Source organism: Micropterus dolomieu, linkage group LG18 (assembly GCF_021292245.1).
Source record: "Micropterus dolomieu isolate WLL.071019.BEF.003 ecotype Adirondacks linkage group LG18, ASM2129224v1, whole genome shotgun sequence".
Taxonomy (NCBI): domain Eukaryota; kingdom Metazoa; phylum Chordata; class Actinopteri; order Centrarchiformes; family Centrarchidae; genus Micropterus; species Micropterus dolomieu.
The window spans coordinates 34,995,802-35,018,644 of NC_060167.1; the positions used below are offsets into that span (position 1 = coordinate 34,995,802).

The following is a 22,843-nucleotide window of genomic DNA, read 5'->3' on the forward strand; positions in this document are numbered from 1 at the left end:
TGGGGGGGGTATGGTGTGGGGTTGTTTTTCAGAGGTTGGGCTTGGCCCCTTAGTTCCAGTGAAAGAAACTGTTAATGTTTCAGCACACCAAGACATTTTGGACAATTTCATGCTCCCAACCTTTGGTGGAAACAGTTTGGGGATGGCCCCTTCCTCTTCCAACATGACTGCGCACCAGTGCACAAAGCAAGGTCCATGGATATGAATGAGGAAGTTTGGTGAAAACTTGACTGTCCTGACCCCAACCCGACAGAACACCTTGGGGATGAATTAAAGCGGAGACTGCGAGCCAGGCCTTCTCGTCCAACATCTGTGCCTGACCTCACAAATGCGCTTCTAGAAGAAGGGTCAAAAATTCCCATGAACACACTCCTAAACCTTGTGGACAGCCTTCCCAGAAGAGTTGAAGCTGTTATAGCTGCAAAGGGTGGGTCAACTCCATATTAAACCCTCCAGATTAGGAATGGGATGTCATTAACCTTCATGTGCATGTAAAGGCAGGCCATCCAAAACCTTTGGCAATATAACATTTATGCATACACATACATTTACATTTCTATTAACTCAGTTTTTCCATGTTATTCTAAAGCATTCCTTTGCCTTATGTATAGTACTTGGAATTGCCACAAGGAGCAATACAAATAAACTTGCCTATAAAAAGGAACTTAAAAGTTGGAAAAAAACAAAAAACCAACACACTCAAAAAAGCAGGAACTTTGCTTTGTCCTGTATGTCTGGAATGACAAGTTAACTGCGACTACAATGAATGAATATTTTCCTCTGCCAAAGTAGTTTTTTAGATTTCATAAGAATGAATGTCAGCAAAAAGTTGAAGGGAAAAAAACAAGCTGATATCTTCTTCTATGCTGACAGCAGGAGGAATGGAAAGCACAGGCTAACCCAGACCATTTCCTCTAACCTTTAACATGAACTGACAGAAAAACTGCAATGCCACCACGGGGTCGCCACAGGGTCAATTACGCTGCAGCAGCCTACTATATTATTATTTTTTATACCTAATTGCTTATTTATTTTTAAGTTATTTAATGTGACAGGAATGCAAAACAGACATACATTTAATGTAGGCTTATATCTTTATTTACAATTAACCATAAATTAATAGCCCAAGCTTTTATTTGCTTCTATCAATTAACTCAACTTGCCTATATTTGTGACACAATTTAACACAAAACTGATGGTACTGTATGAAGAAGAGAAAAATTTTGTTAGTTAAAGTCGATATTGACTATGAGCTACCCGTGAAAATCCAGGTGTTTTCTAACATTAACTTAGCGCTCCTTATTAGCTAGGCTCCTTACATGCTTGCTAATACCTTTTTTTTTAAGCTGGGTCTCCGACATTGACAGCGTTCATGAGGGACAGACAGAGAGGGGACGAGCGAGAGGATGTGCTGCGCGAATGTGCTACAGCGCTCTGCAATCAAATACGATTTTAAATAAGCCTAGATAAAAATATCAAAAATCAATATGTGGCTGTTAAATGTTCATATTGTGGCGGGCCGCCACAAATAAATCAACGTATGGGAAACAGTGGTAGTCCTCAAAAATATTCTCGCTGTGTGCCTTTGGGGCCTTTTTGTATGGTTATTTTAAACCATTTCTTTATTTAATTTACAGAACATTACTGTATGGTGATTCTGTTACCATGATATAAAACAACATATACCGTGATAGAAGATTTTGACCAACTCTAGGGGTGTTGCAGTAACTGTTTGTATGTATAACCACTTCGGGCTCAGACCCGGCACGTCGCACATATTTGTTGTTGATTGTTGAGCTTTGTTGTTGAATATTTTTATGTTGTCAGTTTATATATTTATATGTACCCAATATTCTCTTCCGTTGCGGTACTTCTGCATGGCACAGACCCAGAATAACGTTGTTCTTCTATTCCATATTTATATATTTCTACATTTATTTATGTCGACTGTATGTTTGTCTACGTGTAGTACCTTATCACCACAGCAAATTCCTCATTTGTTTAAAACACTACTTGGCAATAAAGCTCCTTCTGATTCTTCTAGTACCTAGAAACACCTGCCTCCAAACACCTTCCCCGCCTCTCAGGACATCCTTCCACCAATAAAAAGCTTCTGATTAGGGCATGTGATTCTTACTTCAGTGCATTTTCCTCAAGAATAATGTCCTTTGTTCACTTACAATTACGTCTAATAAAGCGCATTGCCAAATCATCAGGGTACTTTTTCAGCTACATAACAGTTGTACGTATGGGCTAAAGCACAGGGCCAAGCACTGAGGTGAACAGCCTGCAGGGTGCAATAGTGTAAAGACAGCAAGATAAACAACAGAGACACACACAGAGAAATGCAGCGCAGTATTTAGCAAGCTTCAGCCCGACCGAGGATTTTCAGGAATGGGTTTCATCTTTCAGGTGTCAACATTTCTCAGCTTTCATCTCAGCCCTGTTTGACCCACCCAGGCCAATCTGACAGCACCCCAAATAAACCCTCCAGACAGGGCGGGGTTCCCTATCCAGAGTCCAGTGTCCGGCCCTGCCTCCCACAGACTAACTGAAGCATTCCTCACTCCCTCTCCTCATCAGGGAGCGGCAGGATAGATAAGATACAATAGCAACCAGTCACAAGGTTCTGCCGATAGCAATTTAGCATTAGCAAAAACCTTTATTTGTATATAGCATAATCATGTGGACATAAGGCAAAAGTAAACCAAAAACAGTTCCAGCAGGTCATGATTACAAAAATAACCAGATCACTGCCTCCCTAAGCAACGACCATCCCAGGGTCGGGACTTGATACTGTGAGAAACTGCCGTTACCGGTTAATGTCGATACTGTTTACAGACTGGGCATAAAGACCATTTTTACATTCAGTAATATCAATTATAAACATCTTCAAAGCACATTACAATAGAGGCGGGAGGAAAACAGTTTCTCCCAGCACTAGAAAACTAAGGATTATTAGTTAATTAGATTCACTCAGTCTGTACATTAACCTACTCCACTGATAATATCCGTGACTTGATTGCGCTGGATGGATTTTTCTGCCCTGATTGACTTGTGATTTTGTCACATCCGTTGCTCAGAATTCAGTTTTTTTAAGATAGTGTTTCCCACAAAATTATTTATTCAGTTAATAATGCTTGCCACATATTGATATTCTATTTTCTTTTTTACTAAAATGGGTAAAATCTTATTTCATGTAGAGCAGCGCAGCTCATTGGCTCGCTCAGTGATAGGTATGATGAGCAGGAGGACAGCAGCCAACAAGCTGCAGTGAGAGAGCCACCTAAGGCAGAAGCAACAGGTGAGATTGACAGCAGATAAGTGTAGAAGCAGGGTAGTCAGAAAAGCAGATTTCACAGGAAAAGGGGCCTCATTTCTAGACTTTGTCATTTGTTTGAACAATATATACAACTCCATTGCTTCACATTGTCAGGTTTTTTTATTTGTCACAAAGTACTTTTTTAAAATTCAAATATTTGCAGTGGAACACCTTCTGTGCACTTAAACAGCCCCTGCTTGCTTGCTCTGCTTCTGCTCAAACTGTACGCCTGCACTCAGATATATTGTTGCTGCACAGATTTCCTGTGCTCCAGCCCTTCTCCTTGAACACTCTCACTTCCGCTTCCGCCCCATGGAACCTTATTTCAGAAAAAAATATGTATGGTAGCCAATGGTGAGAGAAAACCAATATTTTGATCTCGTTTCAATTGTGCCCTGAATTACACATATGAAGTTTGTCAATTTAAAAATATAATAAATAATTTTGTATTTCAAGAACGCCGCAGTTTATCATAAAATAGTGTGAAAACTGTTTAATGAACTACATCTCTCTTCTTGCACAATATACACCACCAACATGTTATCTCTGTAAGGCTAGCTAATGTTGGTTGGTTGGTTGCTACTGGCTAGGTAACTTAGTTATGTTTCACGTACAAATGTATCTCACCTGATGTGTTTAATAAAACCACTCCTGGTCCTTTCATCAAATCATCTAGTTTTTGATGTTAGCTTTAGAAAAAGTGATGTCACATACGCACCTTTGGGGTTTGTGGTCTTTGTAATTATGTATTTTCATACGTACAGTATTCCTTCACTTCCACAGTTTTACGACATGCGTTCACTTTACTTCTAATAGGTCCCGTACGGGCGGTTACTCTTTAACCACTTCTACCCTCCATGGTTTTATTGTATACTTCCCTTGCTTTAATACCGTGCTTTTATTCCAAAAGTTGGAAATAAACAAACCAGTGTGCCCATACTTTTTACTGTAATAGCTACATACTGTATAATAGTAGCCGTATAGCACCATGAGGGTGCAGGGCGCCAACGTCAAGGACCTCAAGTAAGTTTTTTATTTTAATAATGCCATTACTTCCCTTATATTTAATTGATAAGTCATATTTCCAGCAGTAGAACACATCTATAATAATCAAAAACAAACTACCACATATTGAAATTACTTTCGTTTTGCCTGTGGCTTCTTCGGGATAACAGTGCAATTGAAAAAAAAAAAAAAAAACACTCACAGGTGTGCTAAATAGGCACTGTGTAGGTCACATGACCAGGAATCTCATCTCCATTTTTACGATTACTTTTTATTAGTATTTTTTCCTTTTTATAAAAACCAACATACACAAAATACGACTAGAACTATTTTAAACTACTGTTTAAAAGTTTACGATAGCAGTAGGCCTACCAAAAACAACTTGTATATAAAATTGGAAACAGTGTCAGATTGTTCCTCATCCTAATCAGGTCATCCTCTGGTTATCATTAGAGGAAGGACAACAGCTTGGGAGGTTTTTTTCCGTTGTATTTGCATAAGAGAGGAGGAGTGAAATAGCATTGTCACCACTGTGAGTTGTGGAAAACGAATTTAAGTAAAATTTTTGATAAGTCTGTTGAAAGTGAACAGCGTAGAATTATTTTATTAACTTTTGATCAATAAATCTTGAAGAACTGAATTGAAAGATATCCCGAAGTGCTTTTTCCTTTAGTGGTGAGTCGCAAACCTCCAAAAGAAAAACGACAGTAAGAAATAGAAAACGAGCAAAGCCCTGGATATACTTGCTTTTTAACAATGCGTAGGCCTAGACTGGCATCGGCAACGCAAATGGTTTTGTTCACATACTTGCCTGCGTACCTGGAGGATTAAACCTGAATCCACTAGGGTTCCGACCAGGACCGGATCATCCCTAACCGACACCAGATTATCTTCCTTGACAACCTCCGAATTTGCACATTTTAAACAAACCAAACATAGCGACACTCGAGCAGGTTGTGATTTTAATGACATAACGATCTTGGTAACTGCGGACTAGCTCCAGGAGTTTTCTTGTACACATCCCGCCATGAATCTCCTTTTTTAAAGTCTGCTGCTGACCCCCTCTTCTTGTTTAATGGCAGTTGTAAAAAATCAACTGCGAAAACTGTGAAAAACACCTAAGATAAAGCTGTCTAATCATCATCCTGTGTTTCATTAATTCCATGAGACTCAATCGTGTTCAATTCACAAATCCAAAAAGCTTTGCTTCTTAAAAGTTTGTTAATCAGGTCACCCCCTCTATAGCCCCTTTTCCACTGCATGGTAACAGCTCGACTCGCCTCTACTCATCTTTTTTTGGTTTTCCATTGTGGAAAAGTTGTACCTGTACCTGCTTCCAGGTGCTTTTTTTCGTATCACCTCCGTCGAGGTTCCAAGCGAGCTGAGGCAACACCAAAATGTGACTTGAAAACACGACAGACGGCTGACTGCTCAGAGAGAATCGTCACTATTCACTGCATCATCATTGCGCGAGCCAGACAGAGGCCAGCAACAGAAAGTTTTATATTTTACAATTTTCATGCCTTATTTCATCACTAAATCTACTTCGGAGAAGTTTTGAGGTGAGAAATCAGCTGTGTAGATTTCGAATATTAACAGTTTTACGAGAAGTGATGGTGGAACAAAAATGTGCTTGAAAGTTTTTGGAGTTGAGGAGCTCCGCAAGTGGCGGCGGGGGAAACCTGCAGCAACCCGCGGGTGGAGCTCACGAGGCCGGCAAGCCGCCCACTCACAGAGCCCTCTGCTCCCGCCGTCACACAGACCGCTGCAGCAACAACGGCAGAGGAAAACACAGCTCAATACTAATACATTTAAGAGAAGTAGCTGATCCATGGTTTTCCTCTTTATAATGTCGAGCAATAACGTAATCCATGTTCCCATTTCTAACGGCAGCCGTATGCTCAGCCACTCTCAATTTGATATTCAGTTTAGTTTGATCCACATACGCCACATGGACATTTCAAAACATAGAAGACATGGGTAGACAGAAAATTAATGAATTCTTTTATATTTCTTTCCTGAATGCGGATGATTAAATGTTTTTGCGTCAAATGTGTTTGAACAATGTGCACATTTGCCACATCTGTAGTTCCCATAAAGCTGTAGCAAAAGCCAGTTAGTTTGTGTGGGAACATTCCTAATAATATTGGCTTTCACGCTAGAACGTGTTTTATGTTATAGGAACACCGTTACTAGGCAACTAACAACAAAATGGACGCCACCGTGTTCATTTTTTTCATATTTTTTTGTGTTTGGGAATGGGGAAAATACCAACAGCAAAAATAACCAGCTAACACATTAAGACAGTAGAAAACAAAAGTAAATTAAATTAGCTACTGCATTTTTAAAACATTTTCATACTGTATGTGCATTCTTCATCTCGTTACCCGTTGATACAATTGTTTTTACCGGTATTTTGGGAATTGTTGCCACCGGAGCACCGGGAGAAATGCCGGTGTTCCGGTTGCTCTGTGACAGACACAGAGAGACGTAGTCGACAGCTGAAGCGGTAAGACAGAAGAAAACAGGAAGAAGATAAAGAAGGTTTGGGTTTAGCTAACTAGCTATTTAACGTTAGCTGTAGCTGTCGTTCAACATGTTCAACTTTTCATAAAGCCGATGTGCAGTCAGTCACTTCTCGTCAACCAATCATAGCTTGGATGCGGCGGGACATTAAACAATATAGTTACTGACAAGTTTGTGCGTAGTATTATTAACAATTTTGAGACCAATGTTGAGCCTCTCTTTTAAATTAATTAACGATTAAATAAATAAAAACAATCCACAGAAATAAAACAGCTGCAACTGGATTTAAGATTCAACTAGTGGTAAAATAGTATACTACATTAAACTAACAGTATACTATAAAAAGAACATTAAACTCTTTATTTAATGTTATAATATTATAATAATACACTCATGTATACTAGTTCCTCCTCCAGACACAAACACTGCCTACTGTAGCGGGTAGGGGTGGGGAAGAAAAATCGATACAGCATAGTATCGTGATATTTGCCATGGCAATACTGTATCGATACACAGACACCAAGTATCAATATTTTATTATTTAAATTGCAGATGGGAGATTTAACTTTTTGGTACTAGAATAACAAAATCTATTGCTTTTTTAGTCCACTAGAAAACTTGACAGGACCATATAGAGGACTGAAAAAGTGATATGAACAAACAGAGAAATGTATCTTTTTAGATAAACCGATGTTGACAAAGTTTGACTTTAGGGACCTAACTGGAAGTTGGAAAAAGGTAATAAATTGCAATATCTCTCAATATATTTACAATCGCAATAAAATCGAATCGCAACATTAATATCGTGATAATATCGTATCGTGGGGCCTCTGGTGATTCCCAACCCTAGTAGCGGGGCAGTTAGATAGTGTCTCTTTAGTTAACAGATGTAGATTTAGCCAAAGCCAGGATGCCGGTGTGCCAATAATTGCTCCTTCTAACAGCCTCCTACGTAGACCAACACACTCCCCTTGTTGTTTTACATCTGTTTTACTAGTTGTTGTTATAAATATTGTTTAACTTTGTTCAAGTTGAGACATACAAATTTCAAAATGTTAGTTTTTGTGCATGTACCTTGATAATCAAGCAAGTAGACTCATTGCACCATTTGTTCCATTATATGTGAATCGCAATATGACTTTTTAGTCATTGTGCAGCCCTAACATACAGCCTCAAGGGAAAAAGTGTGGTGCTACAGAAAACCTGGGCTTTTTGTCTTTCCTGGAGTGAAGCTCAACAGCAGGGCAGCAGAGAATACTTCCTGTGTGTATACGTTAATTATCAACAGGACATGGCTCCTCCACCAGCCCACACCTTAAAGACACAAAGCACTTTCTGCTGGAGCGGAGCAGTTAGCACAGTAGTCTGCATCAACCACTAGCATTAGCAGTCACATATGAGGGGGGCATTCCTGAACTGTTTTCTTTTTTAAGTATACAGTCCATTTAGATTACTCATGATGAAGTCCTTGACACACAATGCAGTCATATTTAGAGCATGTTCCACTGAGCCCCAGCACCTATGTAAACTATGTAATTCTCAACAGCTGGCCTTCCTTACAACAGCCATGATCTGATCAGGAGGACCAACTCATAGCTCTGCTTTCAATTTTGCCAACCTTACATAATCATCTGCCTTACTTTGAATGGATAACACCACATGACAACAACACTGCTGTTCTGTGTAGCAATGTTTAAGTGCCTGAGAACGCAACAGCCATTATCTTAGCTAGACCATTTCAAACTGGAGTCACAACATCTGGGAATTTTGTGGTAATTGTTTCAGCTTCCAGTGTGGTCCACTGCTATACATAATCAAGTTTAATATGGAAAGAGCAAGGGTTGACATCCCCATTTAGGTTAATATTTCACTAGGGAAATCAGTAGCTAAATGCATTGTAAATCCACAAGCTATGGCTCCAAGGTTATAGGACTGTGCAACAGTTTCTTAAAGTGTTTTCAGCCTTTACACTTAAGTCTGTGTACTAAAATATCTTGCTAACAAACTGCAGACTCTTGCACGGTGCCTGGTAACTTGCATGGAATCAGTGGAATGGACTACTATAACATCACGAGGATCAAATGAGAGTAATGTTGAGTAACGTAACGCTAGATATGGTGGCTGAAAACAAATAACGATGACTTGTAACTAACGCAAAGTGGTTTAGTATCTCATTTGAGACAGTTTAAGTACTTTTGACTTTACTTACCCATTCCAGGACTCGAATAAATCCAAGAGGTTCTTTCAGTGGTCCCAGGTCCAGAGAAAATCCGGACACTAATTTCTGGAGATAAAGGTGTGTAAAATGACGAACACGGGAACACAAGAATGTAGTTAACCAGGTGTAAACGAATAAACCTAAACACTAGCACCCACACAACCTATTAGTCACTCTACGGCTACTGGCCCTGCCCTTGTTAGCCAACCCCTGCTAACGACATGCTAATGCTAACCCATGTCAACCTGATGTCAACCTGGGTAACTTAACGATAACGTTATTCAGCTTATTCACCTAACTTACCTGAACAGTGTCCATGGAGGCGTGCAACAACTACAAAGCAGCTTGTGTTTCACGACTAAAGATGTCGGGTTAGGTGTAAGTTAAAGCTAACTTAAAGTTAGTCCGTACGCGTTCGGTTCAAACGGTGGCGATACAACCGCTACTAACTGTCAGCAGGCGGCGGAGTAGCAGCCAGTAAAGCAACTGATAAGACTGCTGTCCTGTGATTACAAACCCTTTGTCAACCTGACCAAAATAAAATATACACCACTTCCGGTTGTTACTTAAATAATAAACACGAGGCGAACATTCATTTCATCACACTATAAGTATTATTCAACTACATACACATAAATTACAAATGACAAAATACATTTATTTTGGGGGAATTGTGATTTATAAAATGTTGGAAGCACTGCCTTTGTAATATTCGGAATTTTTACGGTGAAATCTGTTTCTGGCAACCAGAAAGATAATTATGCATTTGACCTAATATCCACTATTCCTCACTACTTCTTATTTATATTCAAATATTTAAACATTTTCGCATTCCTATTTTTCAGTGGACAACAAATTGGCCCAACCAAACTTGACTCCATCATTTTTTATTTTAAATTTTACAATTATTTTCTAGACATCAACAAGGCTTCTACATACAAGTAAACTACAACATGGGCCATGATAATCTTCTCTAAATCGATTCCAGTTTATTATATGTGCTGCCGGTGCAAGCACTCCACGTCACATAACATCAGCCATATGAAAACGAGCTTACACTGCTCCCTTGTGGGAATATTAGTTATTGCACAGTAAATGGTTTTAGGCAACGCTTTAGCTCATAATAGGTCATAATTAGTTTACTTAAATGAACCAGCAAACTCTGACAATACAACAAAACCGGTAATGAAAGATGCATTATAAACAGCCATTGATTATTGAAAGAGGATCTTATTGTTATGTTGAGTCATGACTTACTACAATTTCATTGTTACCAAGGGTTACACTGCGATTGGATTGTTAGCTGCCCTCACATTTCTTTCATCTACCAGTGACTGCCAATAAAGCTAATTTGAATTGAATTGCATTGAATTGACTGCCGCATCTCAGTGGCATCTTGTTAGGTTAACAATCTTGAGCTAATAAAAAACGTAACGTTAACGTTTCTGTTCTCACCCTGCGCAACTAGGTTACTACCTAACAGAATGAACAAATGGACTGCATTTAAAAGAAATCATCACGGCTTAACTAATCGAGCTACCGTTACTTTGCCGTAAACAGTAGAACCGCAACAACTTACTGTAGTTAAGGGAGGACTACGTGACAAACGTCATTGCCAGGCTAAGCCAATCAGAGGCAGTGTAGGGCGGGTCATGCCTTCGCCTTAGTAGGATTCGTGGCCCACCCTATGGACCCACCTCGTATTTGTGGCCGCCATTTTGCTTTAGTCTACTTAGTGTGGCTGCGGCAGACGTCGAACCGGGACGGGGTACCTCCACTACACAAAGTTTTTAATCTTTTTAAGTCTGAAACTGGTAATTAACATTGTATACTTTGTTTACATAATATATTTGGCTGTTACATCGTAGTGTTAAAATATGAAAGTGATTACCATGAGTACCACGTAATAAAAAATAAACAGCGGTCTTAACATTTAGCTAACGCTAATAATAAGGTCGAGAGGAATTTGGGATTTAGGTAGGCCTCTGTCATGTAGCATACGATAAACTAACCCATAAATACACGAATACAATTAGTCAAGCGTTGAGAATATAACATTAACTTTACAGCTAACATAAGGCTGCCGTATGTTATACGTTGGTCCGTACTAAGCCAGTGTAACTGAAAGTCTCTATTGTTTAAGTAACCTAACATTATTCCGATGCTTGCCGATCTCAGGAACGTTACAGTAACGTTAGGGGTTTTCCATCACTGCTGGGAATCGCTCGTAGTTCCTTCCAGCTAGCATTAGGCTGTTTTCTATTATTCAACAATAGCCAACGTCATGTGATTGTTTTCTTTACTGTGTTAGTTTGAAGTATTAAGCTTTGGCCATGGATATCTCGAACCAACAATGAAGGTGACCTGTAACGCATGTTATATTTGCCAAGAAGCGTGCTTTCTGTCTGATATTTTGCCCGTTGACGAATAATGTCGTTGTGGCCTCAGGATAAGCATTTGTTTTACTTGTAATAAGAGCACTTACTTTGAAATAACGGGATAAAAATAGTGATGAACAAATTAACTATTTTGTGACTTCAGAGTGCATTTTTTCCTGTTCCTTAAGATGGAAGCCGGAGTTGTTATTCAGGCTCATCACCGGTGTGGTACTAAGGCCTCCATGTCCAGAGTAACGTTTATACTCCCGAAAATTGCTAATGTACTAGTTTGTTATTCTAGTTTAGATACTTGAATTATATCAACATGTAGTGCAGTTTGTCCACTCACATTTCCAAATTCCAGTTTGCTCTTGAGTCATTATTGTGAGCGTATTTGTCTCATGATGCTGTACCTCTGTGTGGAAATGTCAAACTGTCTCCTTTGTATTTGTGCACAAATGTCTGTCTCTTAATAACACCTTTTCAGTTCCTGGGGCAGTGTTTTTGATTGATTTGTAGGTTTAAAACCATCCTCTTGGCCCTTTTGTGGGAGTCGCTGGATATGGATAGCTTTTGCCCCCCCCCCCTGAGAATACATTGGCAGAAGATTTTTTTCTCTCTTCAGCATTGGTAATCAACAGCTGAAAATCTGTAGAAGCTTGAATATCCTGCCCATTTTTTTCCCTACTGCCATCACCCAAATGTCACCATGTGTGCAAAATGCCTCCAAGCCCAAGAAGAAGCTGAGGATTTTTTTTCCGCACCCATCATCACACGTTTGTCCCCTTTTTCCCTCATCAATTTAAGCGTTTTTGGATTAATTTTTTTTCTGGCCGTTTATGTACCCCTATTTCTTTCATTGGTTTCACCAATTAATAAAAAAAAAAAAAAAATCCCCAAAGGACTCTATTGCATCCAGCATCAGTAATGTTTAGCTGTCTGGCGGAGATAAAGATGTCTCAGAGAGTCTCAGAAAAGGGATGTCGTAGGAAGACAAGTGTCTCTGGGCGACCCATCCCCCCTTTCCTCTTATCTCACGGATCAAGTGTTCCTTCAGGACTCCATACCACCACGGAGACAACCTACCAGCAGTGCACTCAAGAGGGGGACAACTTGTCAGCCACCTCAGGTACAGGTGGCACAATGCTAAAAACAATATCAATATTGACTTTTTAGTAAAAATGATATTGTACTTAGTTCCAGTTAGATTTCCAAGTTGAAACAAGTCATTTTATTTTGTATGAATAAAACGGGTACGCTTCTTGGTGTTGGCTTTACATGTGCAGACGTTTTAGTCAACTCATAATTTGATGTCATAGAGAAGGTTTTTTGTTTCTGATGTGTTACTCTGCTCTCTGTGGTCAGGGAGAGTCCTATTGGCCCTGAAGAGAACCAGCTGCTGGGTTTAAAGGTCGTAACCTCATCACCTCCGTCACTCAAGACGCATACCAGCATTACTATGACCAACCATGGAGATGACTGCTACTTCTTTTACTACTCCACCTGCACTAAGGTCAGCAATGTTTTGTGCACAAAGCTCACATATCCAATCCACTTTATTTAAAAAAACAGCAAGGTTACCAAAGTGCTTTACAGTATAATAACACAGCATAAAAGTATACAAACATGACATCAACAAAACTATCAACAAGGACCACAACCACTCTTTATGGTACACTAAAAGCCCAGGAGTACAAATGTGTTTTTAGGTGAGATTTAAAAGTAAGAAGGGTGGGTGCCAGTTTAATACGCGTAGGTAAATCATTCCACAGTTTGGGGGCAATAGCTGAAAAGGAACGATCCCCCCTAGTTTTCCTCCTAGTTATTGGCACATTTAGCCGCATATGATCCGCAGACCTCAGTAACCTTGACGAGGTGTAAATGTGCAAAAGCTCAGTAGGTGCTAGTCCATTTAATGATTTAAAAACAAGCATCAAAATTTTAAAATGTATAGGAAGCCAGTGAAGCGATGTCAAAATGGGAGTAATGTGTTCATATTTCCAAGTTCCTGTTAATAAACGAGCGGCAGCATTTTGGACTAGCTGTAGGCGTGAAAGAGAAGTTTGGTTCACGCCTATATAAAGTTTATTTCAATAGTCCACATATACACACGTAGTGTACCTAGTTGGAAAGTGACTGATGACCGAAGGAAGAGTCGGGTCTTATTGTGTTTCATTTATCGTGCAGGGAGACAGCTGCCCATTCAGACACTGTGAGGCCGCTATGGGCAACGAGACCGTCTGCAACCTCTGGCAGGAGGGACGCTGCTTCCGTACCGTCTGCAAGTTTCGCCACATGGAGATCACAGTAAGCACAACTTAAGAATTAGTTTTAAACTGAAGAACGTGCCGAAATGTCTCCTTCAGCTTTGCCCACTCGAGGCTGTATGTGTCTTGATTGGCCATCACCGAAGGGTAGAAAAAGGCTCCCTGTAAACCTTGGCCAGGAGTTCCATTCCTGCCTCTGGACTTATTGGGAGGAACAAGCTTTCCAGTTTCTACGTTACATTAAAACACTTGTATAAATAATAACTTACATGAACAATTAATAATAATATACAAATAATAATAATAGAAATCTCTGTAGATTGTTAGCTTCCTCTGTGATTTACAGTATGATCACGTCCAGCTACATTTTTTTATTTAATTGTTACATGGGCTTTCCTCCATAATATCAGAGGTAATGGGCTCCACCATTGCAGTGCAAAAATCATGACTGTACCACGTGTCATGACATTTTGCTTGGAGAAACAATAACATGATCAGTGTACAGAGGTCAAAATGTCAGAATGTTTTGCGGACATAGAGAGATGTGATCAGCCTATATCCTCCGTGGATGCTGTTTCATGTTTTATGTCTTCAATCAAAACAGAAAAACCGAAAGGAGATTCCTTGTTATTGGGAGAACCAGCCAGCCGGTTGCCAGAAGTCTCACTGTGCCTTCTTCCATGAAAGGCCCCGCTACATTGATGGCATGTTTGTCCCACCTGATAAAAGTGAGTGGACGTTTAAGCAAAGACGCTAAGAACTGAAATGTAGAGAGTTTAAGACTATTTTACATCCGATGAAAGGATAACGATAATGACAATCAGTGTAATTCTCCCAGGTCTAAGCAAGAACGAGGAACAGCCTCATGAGGAACCAGCTGCCCCGCCAGCTGCCCCTCTCCCCACTGCAACCAATCCCCAGCTCAGAGGCGTCATCAAGACAGAAACTCAGGAGGCAGTACCGAGCCCCACCCACCCACCAGTGGTGATTAATCCAGCAGATGATGACGAGGATGAAGATGGTGAGCTGGATTTAATCTCAGAATTACTTCTTTTATCTCTTCTAGAGAGGAAGATATTCCTTGTGGTCTTTACTACTCATGTGTCTGTATGTTTCCAGACCAGTTCTCAGAGGAGGGAGAGGATGGAAAGGTTGGCCCTTCACCTAGAAAACTACCCAAATCAGGTAAGACTGCAGTCCGAGACTAAACTTTGAAAACATAATTCATTATATTTGTACTCCCAGATCCTGTGACTGTTGTGCAATGTAGGGCTGAAGTCTACCAATGGAAATCTTGGCCAATGGAAATTCCACCTACTCTTCTGCTGGTTTCGCACACAACATGATGCCAGTGCTGGGGGCGGCGCAATTACATTCAAAGTCGTGAAGGGACCCGATTTCCTGCCGGGCGCTGCGAAGTGTGCATCCTTGTGATAAATTGCGGGCATCGCGCAAGTTGAAATTTTTCAATACTGAGTGACATCTGCAGTGGTGCGTTGACTGTCGCTCCGTAATGTAAAATCTCCACCGTGTATGTGTCTTGTAACGTAATACCAGATAACTTCTCTGTGTTTAGAACAAACTGTAGTTAAAGTTAGCGTAAGCTGTAGGCCTATATTTTGTAAATATTACAAACTAATTTTATTGTCTTCCAGCTGCGTGTCACATGACTGTTGTGGTTCAGTGATGATTGGGCGATCGTGTATGCAAGTTACACTACTTTAATTAATCCAAGATGGAAAACAATAATAATGTGCCCCCCCCCCCCAACCATAGGGTTAGTATGGTGCTACAAAGTGTCCCCATCATTCCATGACACTCGGCACATCCGGCCATTCATCTTATTAATTTAGTGTCTCCATACAGTAGTGTACAGTGAATTAGCCGCATTGTTACCTTCAATGGAAACTCTTTGCTCTATCTATTCTAAAGACATCTGCAACTTCACTCAGTCAAGTTTCAATGTTTTAGTGCATGTCTTGTCTCAAGAAAAAGACTCTGTATTTGAATACTATTTTATTTATAATCAGTGTTTTTTCTAACAAAGAGTATAGCCTATCACTCAAAAATTAAATACATCAGGTCTCCACATGTCCCTTCCACCCCTAAAATATGTGATCAAGAAGTGCTTTTCTCTCTTATGAAAGTAACACTAGCGATTGTCCAACCAATAAGTATTTGATTGCACAAGAGTATATTGACTAACTGACAAACAAGGGGTCAAGCGTAGTGGAAGATTTTTATTGGTTAATTAATAATTGGTTAATGTTGTGTTTTGTCAGATGACTCACTGAACTTTGGAGTGAGCACCCTGGAGGAGATCCGGCTGAGGAAGGCCCTGAAGGCTAGCATGAAGAGAGCCGGTTATCCCATCCAGAGTGCTGATACCTTGGCCAACGGAGAGAAAGATTACACCACGTCATTTTTTCGACCAGACCCCTACGAGGCGAGAGATGGTAAAACTTTGAGAGATTGTCAGAATTTCAGAGAGATGGATATCCAGCTCTGCATCATTCTTCAGATTTCACACACTGTTTCAGGCCTAATCCATTGAAATATACTGGTCATGGTAGCTTTAAAGCCCCATTTTACTTGAAAAAATCTAATGAATAGATAGCATAGTCACTGTTACTTTTAGTCCTAAAGAGAAGTATAATCCTTATTACCCTGTTCTCAAGCACATGGTCCCTCTTTTACACTAGGCCCACTTGCCTTTGAAAAAACTGGGAGATCAAGAGGCAGTGTGACTGAAAGGCTTGGAAGAAAGATGCCCAACACCGGTAAGTTTGTTTTACCTTATCAACAGATTTCGTGCCAATAATAATAATTTTAATAGTGCAGATTAGAAGTTAATGACTTGTCCTTGCTGTAGATGGAAATGGTGGGAAAGGTATCACACTTAAAAGGAGTCTGGCTGAGCGCCTGGGCAGAGTTGTGGATGAGGAAGAGCCAATAATACCCACTCAGAAAGGTGAGTATCAGGACACAACAATAACTAGCTAATTGATATTCACTGAACATCACCTGGAGCCTTTTATTCCATATCACACTGATGATTGATGATGCATCCTTAGGTGGAATGAGCAATATTGTGTGAAATGTGGATATACAGGTTGTTGTTTTGATGGGAATCTGGAATGAATGTCTATTTAAATATTCTTTCTTCTGCTTCTCCAGCTCTGAAGCCTATCAAGGAAAGACTTGGATTGCCTGCTGGGTCTGTTGTATCCGCTCAGCCAGGTCAGAAGTCTGAAAAATGTGACTTCATTGTTTTGTCTGGAAAAATGTTAATGATGCACTTTGATTAAAACATTGTTTTCCCAACAACAGAGACAAACACGGAGTCAAAGAAAGCTCCTGAAGAGATCCGCATCAAAACTCTGGAGGAAATCAGACAGGAGAAGTTAGCAAAGTCTCAGAGACGGACAAATGGGCCTTCAGTCGTGGCTCCAGAATGCAACGTAACCAAAACCATTACTACTGAAACCACCAAGGGGGTCAAGCGAGCTATTACCATCAAAGATGACTCCATTAGCCACGTGAAAACGTTCTCTGAGATTCTTCGCGCCAAGAAGAAAAGGCAGGAGGAGGAGCAGAAGCAGAACCCCAGCCCTAAGAAGACTGAAGAGAAAGCTCCAGGCAAGAGCCAGGGGGAGTCTGACGCAGCTGAGCCTCGGCCTGAGGCTGCAAATGTGGGGGGGGTTAAAGTAAAGACCCTGGAGGAGATCCGCAGGGAGAAGGCAGCCAGGATTCAGGCTCAACAGGCCCTGGAGGCAGAAAACAGGAAGACCTGTGATACTGAGGAGAACAGTGCAAAGAAGCCTCGCCTACTGTGCATCAAGAAACTGGCTACCCAAAGTAAGACAGCGTTTGTTTTGCCTTTTTTCTGGAATGTTTGCAGAATCTTGTTAATTCTACATTTGTAAACGTCTTAGATTGAATTACATCTTCAATTTGCTCATCCTCATCCTACATACCATATTTGTGAATTTCTAACATGAATGTTGTGTTGATTTCAGCAGACAGCATCACAACGGAGAAGAGTGCTAAAGTGATGCAGACGCCACTGATGACTCATCCTGCTGTTTCTGAGGTACAATTGGATAATAAGATACTGAAGTATTCGCTGTGGTTGCTTGTTATTCTGTGTACACGAGGTGATGTTAATATTCCTGTGTCTTTCTAGGCCAGTGCAGCCAACGGTAACAATGTCAAGGTCAAGACCTTCGAGGAGATCATGCGTGAGAAACGCCTTCGCAAGCAGGAAATAGAAGAGCAGGCTGAAGCAGAGCCTTCTCAGAAACCGACCGCAGAAGGAACTGTGAAGAGGAAGGCTCCTGCTAAAATCAGTCTTGCATCTCCAGGCTCTTCATCACCTTCCTCCATCACTCTGACCCCTGAAACTACCCTCTCCACCCAAAAGCTCCCTGTTCGTAAAATGATCCCCCTCAGATCTAAGGCTGCCGCACCTCTGAACAGCACTACTACTGCTGGTACAAGAGGTGCTGCCGTCCCCTCAGTCCCTGTGAAGCAGAACTCTTCTCCACTGGAGGCTGAACCCTGCTCACAGAGCCCCAGCAGCTCCAGGGAGGTCCCAGACAAGGACACAAGGAACTCCACCACACTCTCACCAGCCAAGCAGGCCAGAGCAGCTCCTCAGGCTACTGCTATGGCTGCTAAAACACTGAACAATAATCAGAAGAAATCCCCAGAACACACTAAAGATGCCAAAGGTACAGCAACTTTAACTCCTACATACTGCAGTTTGCAACCCATGTTTCTGTTTGAGCATAAGGCAGCCCACCTTAAACTTGAATAGGCAGGGAACTTAAGTGACCTTGTTGTTGTTGGTTTCTGCAGTCCTGATTTCTTCAACGCCACACAAACTAGAAACCAGTTTTAATTAGTTGGGGTAAAGGGTTTAGAGAAACCTGATTGGACAAAAATACACGTGTGTAATGAAACGGGTCAAAACGAGAGACGCACTTTCATTACATATCAATCACTAAAACTTTGCCTCCTTTTCAGTGAGGCCCAAACTGAATGTGAAGCCGTCCGTCATGAAGCCTGCAGTGCAGGTGAAGCCAGCCCAGAAGAGGAGGGGAGCAGAGCGATCTGCTGTTGCTGCTGTTAAACCTCTGAACAGCGCCTCCGCAGTGCTGGAGGAGCCCCAGCAGGAGACAACATGCAGGGAAAGACAGGAGGTAGGTTGGCACGTGGAAAGACCTTTTCAAATGTATCTTAAATTTATTTGATGTAGCATATTTCATATCTCCATATATCGCCTCATTTGTACATATTGCAGAATCATATTTGAATATGTCCTTATTTTTCTAATCATCTTTTAATGTTGCAGATATTTTGCACACATTCCTAGTGTGTTAGTTTTTTTTTGTATCCTTCACATTTTATTTACGCATTTCTGCTCAACATGTCCTTAACACACATTTTGGGTTAAATAGTTTAATACACCCATTTACACTGTTAGTCTTAATATTTTTCTCTGATATATTTGGTCCCTTTTACATCCTGACTACAGTTAATTGAATTAACATCTAATCTTAATAAAGATAAAACTCCAGATAAATTCTGATGGTTGTTATAATAAAATAAATAAAGTGAGCCAGTTGTGGTGTAGAAGTTCTGAAAGACTCTAGATGACTTAAGACAGCTTTTGTTTATTGATCCCGTCTGGGGAGACTGGTAACAGTATGCAACATACGGATACAACACCAAAACCAATCTGCAGGATACTTCCTGTCTGGGGATATTTATCCTTCCTAGAACTACAGAGATTCAATTAGGTCGTTGTTTGCCCCCCAACACGTGTGAAGATTCTTTTGGATATTGGTTCAAAACAAGGCACTGAAAAGTGAAGGTGTTTGGCATTTAAGCCACATGCAACACTTTCTACATAGAGCCAGTCAGTCTGTCTGTAATGAAATAAAGATAATCTTGACCTTGGGTTACCTAGGAGATGGATAGCAGTGCGTCCTTATCAAGACAGTTGCGTCAGTCAGTCGACTAAGGAGAGACAACTGAGTCTGATCTACTGATTTGGAGAGTCACAGTTGGCTTACTTCACTTTAGCAAATGACCCTATCGTGACCTGGGAAAACCTGTGTCATAGTACCCCCAAAATGTCCTTCACAATGGTGATTCTAAACAATCTAGCGCTTTTACTGACCTCCAGTGACTTTTATTCCATCGTCAGGTTTTCCCGTCTTCCAGTGCAGATGCTCAGCTGAGCGCTGCTGTTCCCCACAGTCCCACCACTCTCATTGACTCCTGCTCCAGCCCACTGAGAGAGGAGCTCCAGACAGTCCCTGTCTTCAAACAGAGTCTCAGCCAAGAAACCAAGCCCACTGTCAGTGTTGCTGCTGCCAGAGAGGCCTGCACGGTCCCCCAAAGGTAAAGGTCCACTGAGAGCCTTAAATGTTTTAATGAACATTAACTTCTTGGTGATGTCAGACTTTACCAAGGAAATACCTGTAAGCAGGTATAGGTAGTTTTTTTTTTTTTTAACTGCATATATAATCTGTGATCACAAAGAAAAAATGTGTATTGACTCTAGAATGTGAACTCCTTGCCCATTTTTAGTGTTTGTAGAAAAATGAGACGATCTCAGTGAAACTTGAGGGTTGTTGTACTGATGTTTTTGCAGCATTGTCAGATACTAAATACATACAACCCTCTCTACATTTCAGCCCAGTCGTCAAGACTCCCACTCAGCCCAAGTCACGGAGACTGAGCGTAGCTGCGTCCCGCATTGCCTCCGCATCCAGCACTGCTGCCTCCACCTCTGCTGATGATGACGACTTTGAGGAGTTGATCAATGAGTTCACCGAAGACCATCTGGAAGAAGACGTGGACCCTGGCATTGGAGAGGAGGACCTGTTGCAGGAACTTTCAGAGATGATTGACAGCTGAGGGCCCCATCGAGCACAATCGCCACCCACGACTTTGTTTTGTGACTGTATTTAAAAGAAGTGAAGACCATCACACACTATCTACTATGGAGTGTTTTAAAACATTTTGTTTTCTTCAAAGTTCAACATATATTAAGCTCCGTGTTCATATTTGTTGTTCTTTACATCTTAGACATTTTCTCTCCTTTTTCATTTCCTGCCATATGATCATCTGATGGCCCAATTTTAATTCTGCAGGGCTTACTTTTTTTGTCATGTCTGTTCATGATCATTGTAAAACCTTCCTGGTCCTGAAAAGAGAGAATGAAAAAAGCTCTGGTGCAGGGAGGTGGTGTGAAGAACATCTTAGTATGTCAGGAATTCCTAGAAGATAAATGTTGTGAATGACAAACGTGTCATTTTAGAGAGAAATCATATCTGTATACTGTGTATGCGAAGGGAAGAGCAAGCTGAATATAGAAATAATGAATACTGCTGCACTTACAGTAGCCTGCCCCCAACTACTTGTTTTATTTTATATCTGAGCAGACTAAACTGTTGTCCAGCTATTTCCCAGATTATGACAGTGAAATCTATCAGTTATACTTAAAAGATGACCTTGTCAACAGCCTGAGAGAAAGTTACGATTACATTTCTAAATTCCATCAGTTGTTACTGGTAGTACTGATCGTTTTATCCGTCAGGTATATGTGGTTTATAGATTTTCCACACAGATCTTGTGGAGTGCACCTTCAACCTGTGCTCGTCCTTTAGTGTTTTTTATAATGTTGGACTGAACTGTGTGCATTTTTTAACCAGTTCTTTTATTTAGTGGACATACTTTGAAACAACTAGTCTGGGTTAAGTGCTCTCTTGTCTTTGTTGATGAACACCTCAGGGACTGTTTCTGATGTTTCTATGATTGACAAACACTGTGTTTCAACTCAACAATGCTGTCTTTAGTTTTTCTCTTATCCGTTAGCATTGGTCATCAGTGTTGTCTGAGAAAAGATCAACTTATTTGGTCTTAAATGTGTTTGCTCTGCCCTTTCCCACAAAGCTGCTTTTCAAAGTGACTTGTACAATTACTATGTAAATAAAAAATGCTTTTAATGACAAGCTGGATCAATAATTGACTGGTGACTCAGGCAGTAGTTTATGCCAGGGTGGAGACCAGCGTCATGTTTTAAAAAAAGAAATGTACAATCTGTATCTCATTTTTCAAACTGTTTGTATATTTTGTGTGGAATGAAACAGATAATCGGCTAAAGATACGTAAATTAGAATGAGATGACAAGCAGGCAACTATGATATAACTGCAGTGGACAAAATACTAATGCATAATGCAGTACAGGTCAAGAGCACAAACCACATCTTCCAAAATGACCAAGGTTTATCAACACATTGATCAAAAACTGAACATTGTCACAATCATGAAGAAAGCATTTAATGCAGGGCTATATCTGCATGAGTTTTAGCTAGGTGCTCCTACTAAACTGACAACTAAGTGGGGGTTTGTGGGGTAATAACTACCCTTTTCCAGATTTTTTTTCCAGTTAAAATAACACAACAAACAGACATTGTTTCCTGTTGGAATAGTGCACACAACACTTGCACCTACAGTATATGAAACATATTTTGCCTGTTTGTGATGGTGGTTCCAGCCAGGGAAAATCATATATACAGGTGCTGGTCATATACAGTGGGGGAAAAAAGTATTTGACCCCTTGCTGATTTTGCAGGTTTGCCCACTTACAAAGAATGCAACAATCTACAATTGTAATCATATGTACATTCTAACAGTGAAAGACAGAATCCCAAAGAAAATTCCAGAAAATCACATATGAATTTATAAAAATTGATAACCATCTGATGAGGAAAAACAAGTATATGACCCCCTACCAAACAGCAAGTATTCTGGCTCCTACAAGCCAGTTAGTCTTTCTTTAAGACACAGCCCCAATCCCAACCAATTATCTACATCAAATACACCTGCCTCACCTCGTTACCTGTATAAAAGACACCTGTCAACACCCAAACAACCAGCATCCAACATCACCACCATGGGCAAGACCAAAGAGCTTTCTACGGACATCAGGGACAAGATTGTTGATCTGCACAAGGCTGGGATGGGCTACAAGAGAATCGGAAAGCAACTTGGAGAGAAAAGATCAACTGTCGGTGCAGTTATCAGGAAATGGAAGAAGCACCACACCACC

The 22,843-nt window shown here is 40.6% G+C and overlaps 2 protein-coding genes across 3 annotated transcripts in view; one reads left to right on the plus strand and one right to left on the minus strand.

The window, feature by feature from the left end:
* The window catches only part of sypl2a (synaptophysin-like 2a), a 19,968-nt gene extending 9,751 nt beyond the window's left edge, over positions 1–10,217 (minus strand). The window contains exons 1-2 of the mRNA XM_046076197.1: positions 9,375–10,217; positions 9,063–9,137 (exon numbers count right to left, since the gene is read on the minus strand). Of these exons, the coding sequence (XP_045932153.1) occupies positions 9,063–9,137; positions 9,375–9,389 (90 nt within the window). The 5' untranslated portion in view covers positions 9,390–10,217. The remainder of the gene's footprint in view (positions 1–9,062; positions 9,138–9,374) is intronic.
* Positions 10,218–10,754: 537 nt separating this feature from the next.
* On the plus strand, positions 10,755–21,743 carry zc3h11a (zinc finger CCCH-type containing 11A). Of its 2 annotated transcripts, XM_046076194.1 has the most exons (17): positions 10,755–10,885; positions 12,507–12,578; positions 12,815–12,962; positions 13,637–13,756; positions 14,321–14,444; positions 14,555–14,737; positions 14,836–14,901; positions 15,999–16,172; positions 16,419–16,496; positions 16,589–16,687; positions 16,894–16,956; positions 17,047–17,574; positions 17,736–17,809; positions 17,903–18,449; positions 18,745–18,920; positions 19,931–20,127; positions 20,424–21,743. In XM_046076194.1, exons 3-17 carry the CDS (start codon positions 12,909–12,911, stop codon positions 20,644–20,646), a joined length of 2,706 nt encoding a protein of 901 aa, XP_045932150.1. In that variant the 5' UTR covers positions 10,755–10,885; positions 12,507–12,578; positions 12,815–12,908; the 3' UTR covers positions 20,647–21,743. The 2 variants fall into 2 exon arrangements, with proteins under 2 accessions (XP_045932150.1, XP_045932151.1); XM_046076195.1 differs by having other exon boundaries at positions 10,798–12,578; positions 17,739–17,809.
* The last annotated feature ends 1,100 nt before the right edge of the window (positions 21,744–22,843 follow it).

What these genes read in the sequence shown, in the direction of transcription:
- zc3h11a (XM_046076194.1), top strand. Translation starts at nt 12,909, where the DNA reads ATGACCAACCATGGAGATGACTGCTACTTCTTTTACTACTCCACCTGC. An exon ending in AATAATACCCACTCAGAAAG is followed by an intron (nt 16,688 to 16,893) that starts GTGAGTATCAGG and finishes CTGCTTCTCCAG; the next exon opens with CTCTGAAGCCTATCAAGGAA. An exon ending in ACACACTAAAGATGCCAAAG is followed by an intron (nt 18,450 to 18,744) that starts GTACAGCAACTT and finishes CCTCCTTTTCAG; the next exon opens with TGAGGCCCAAACTGAATGTG.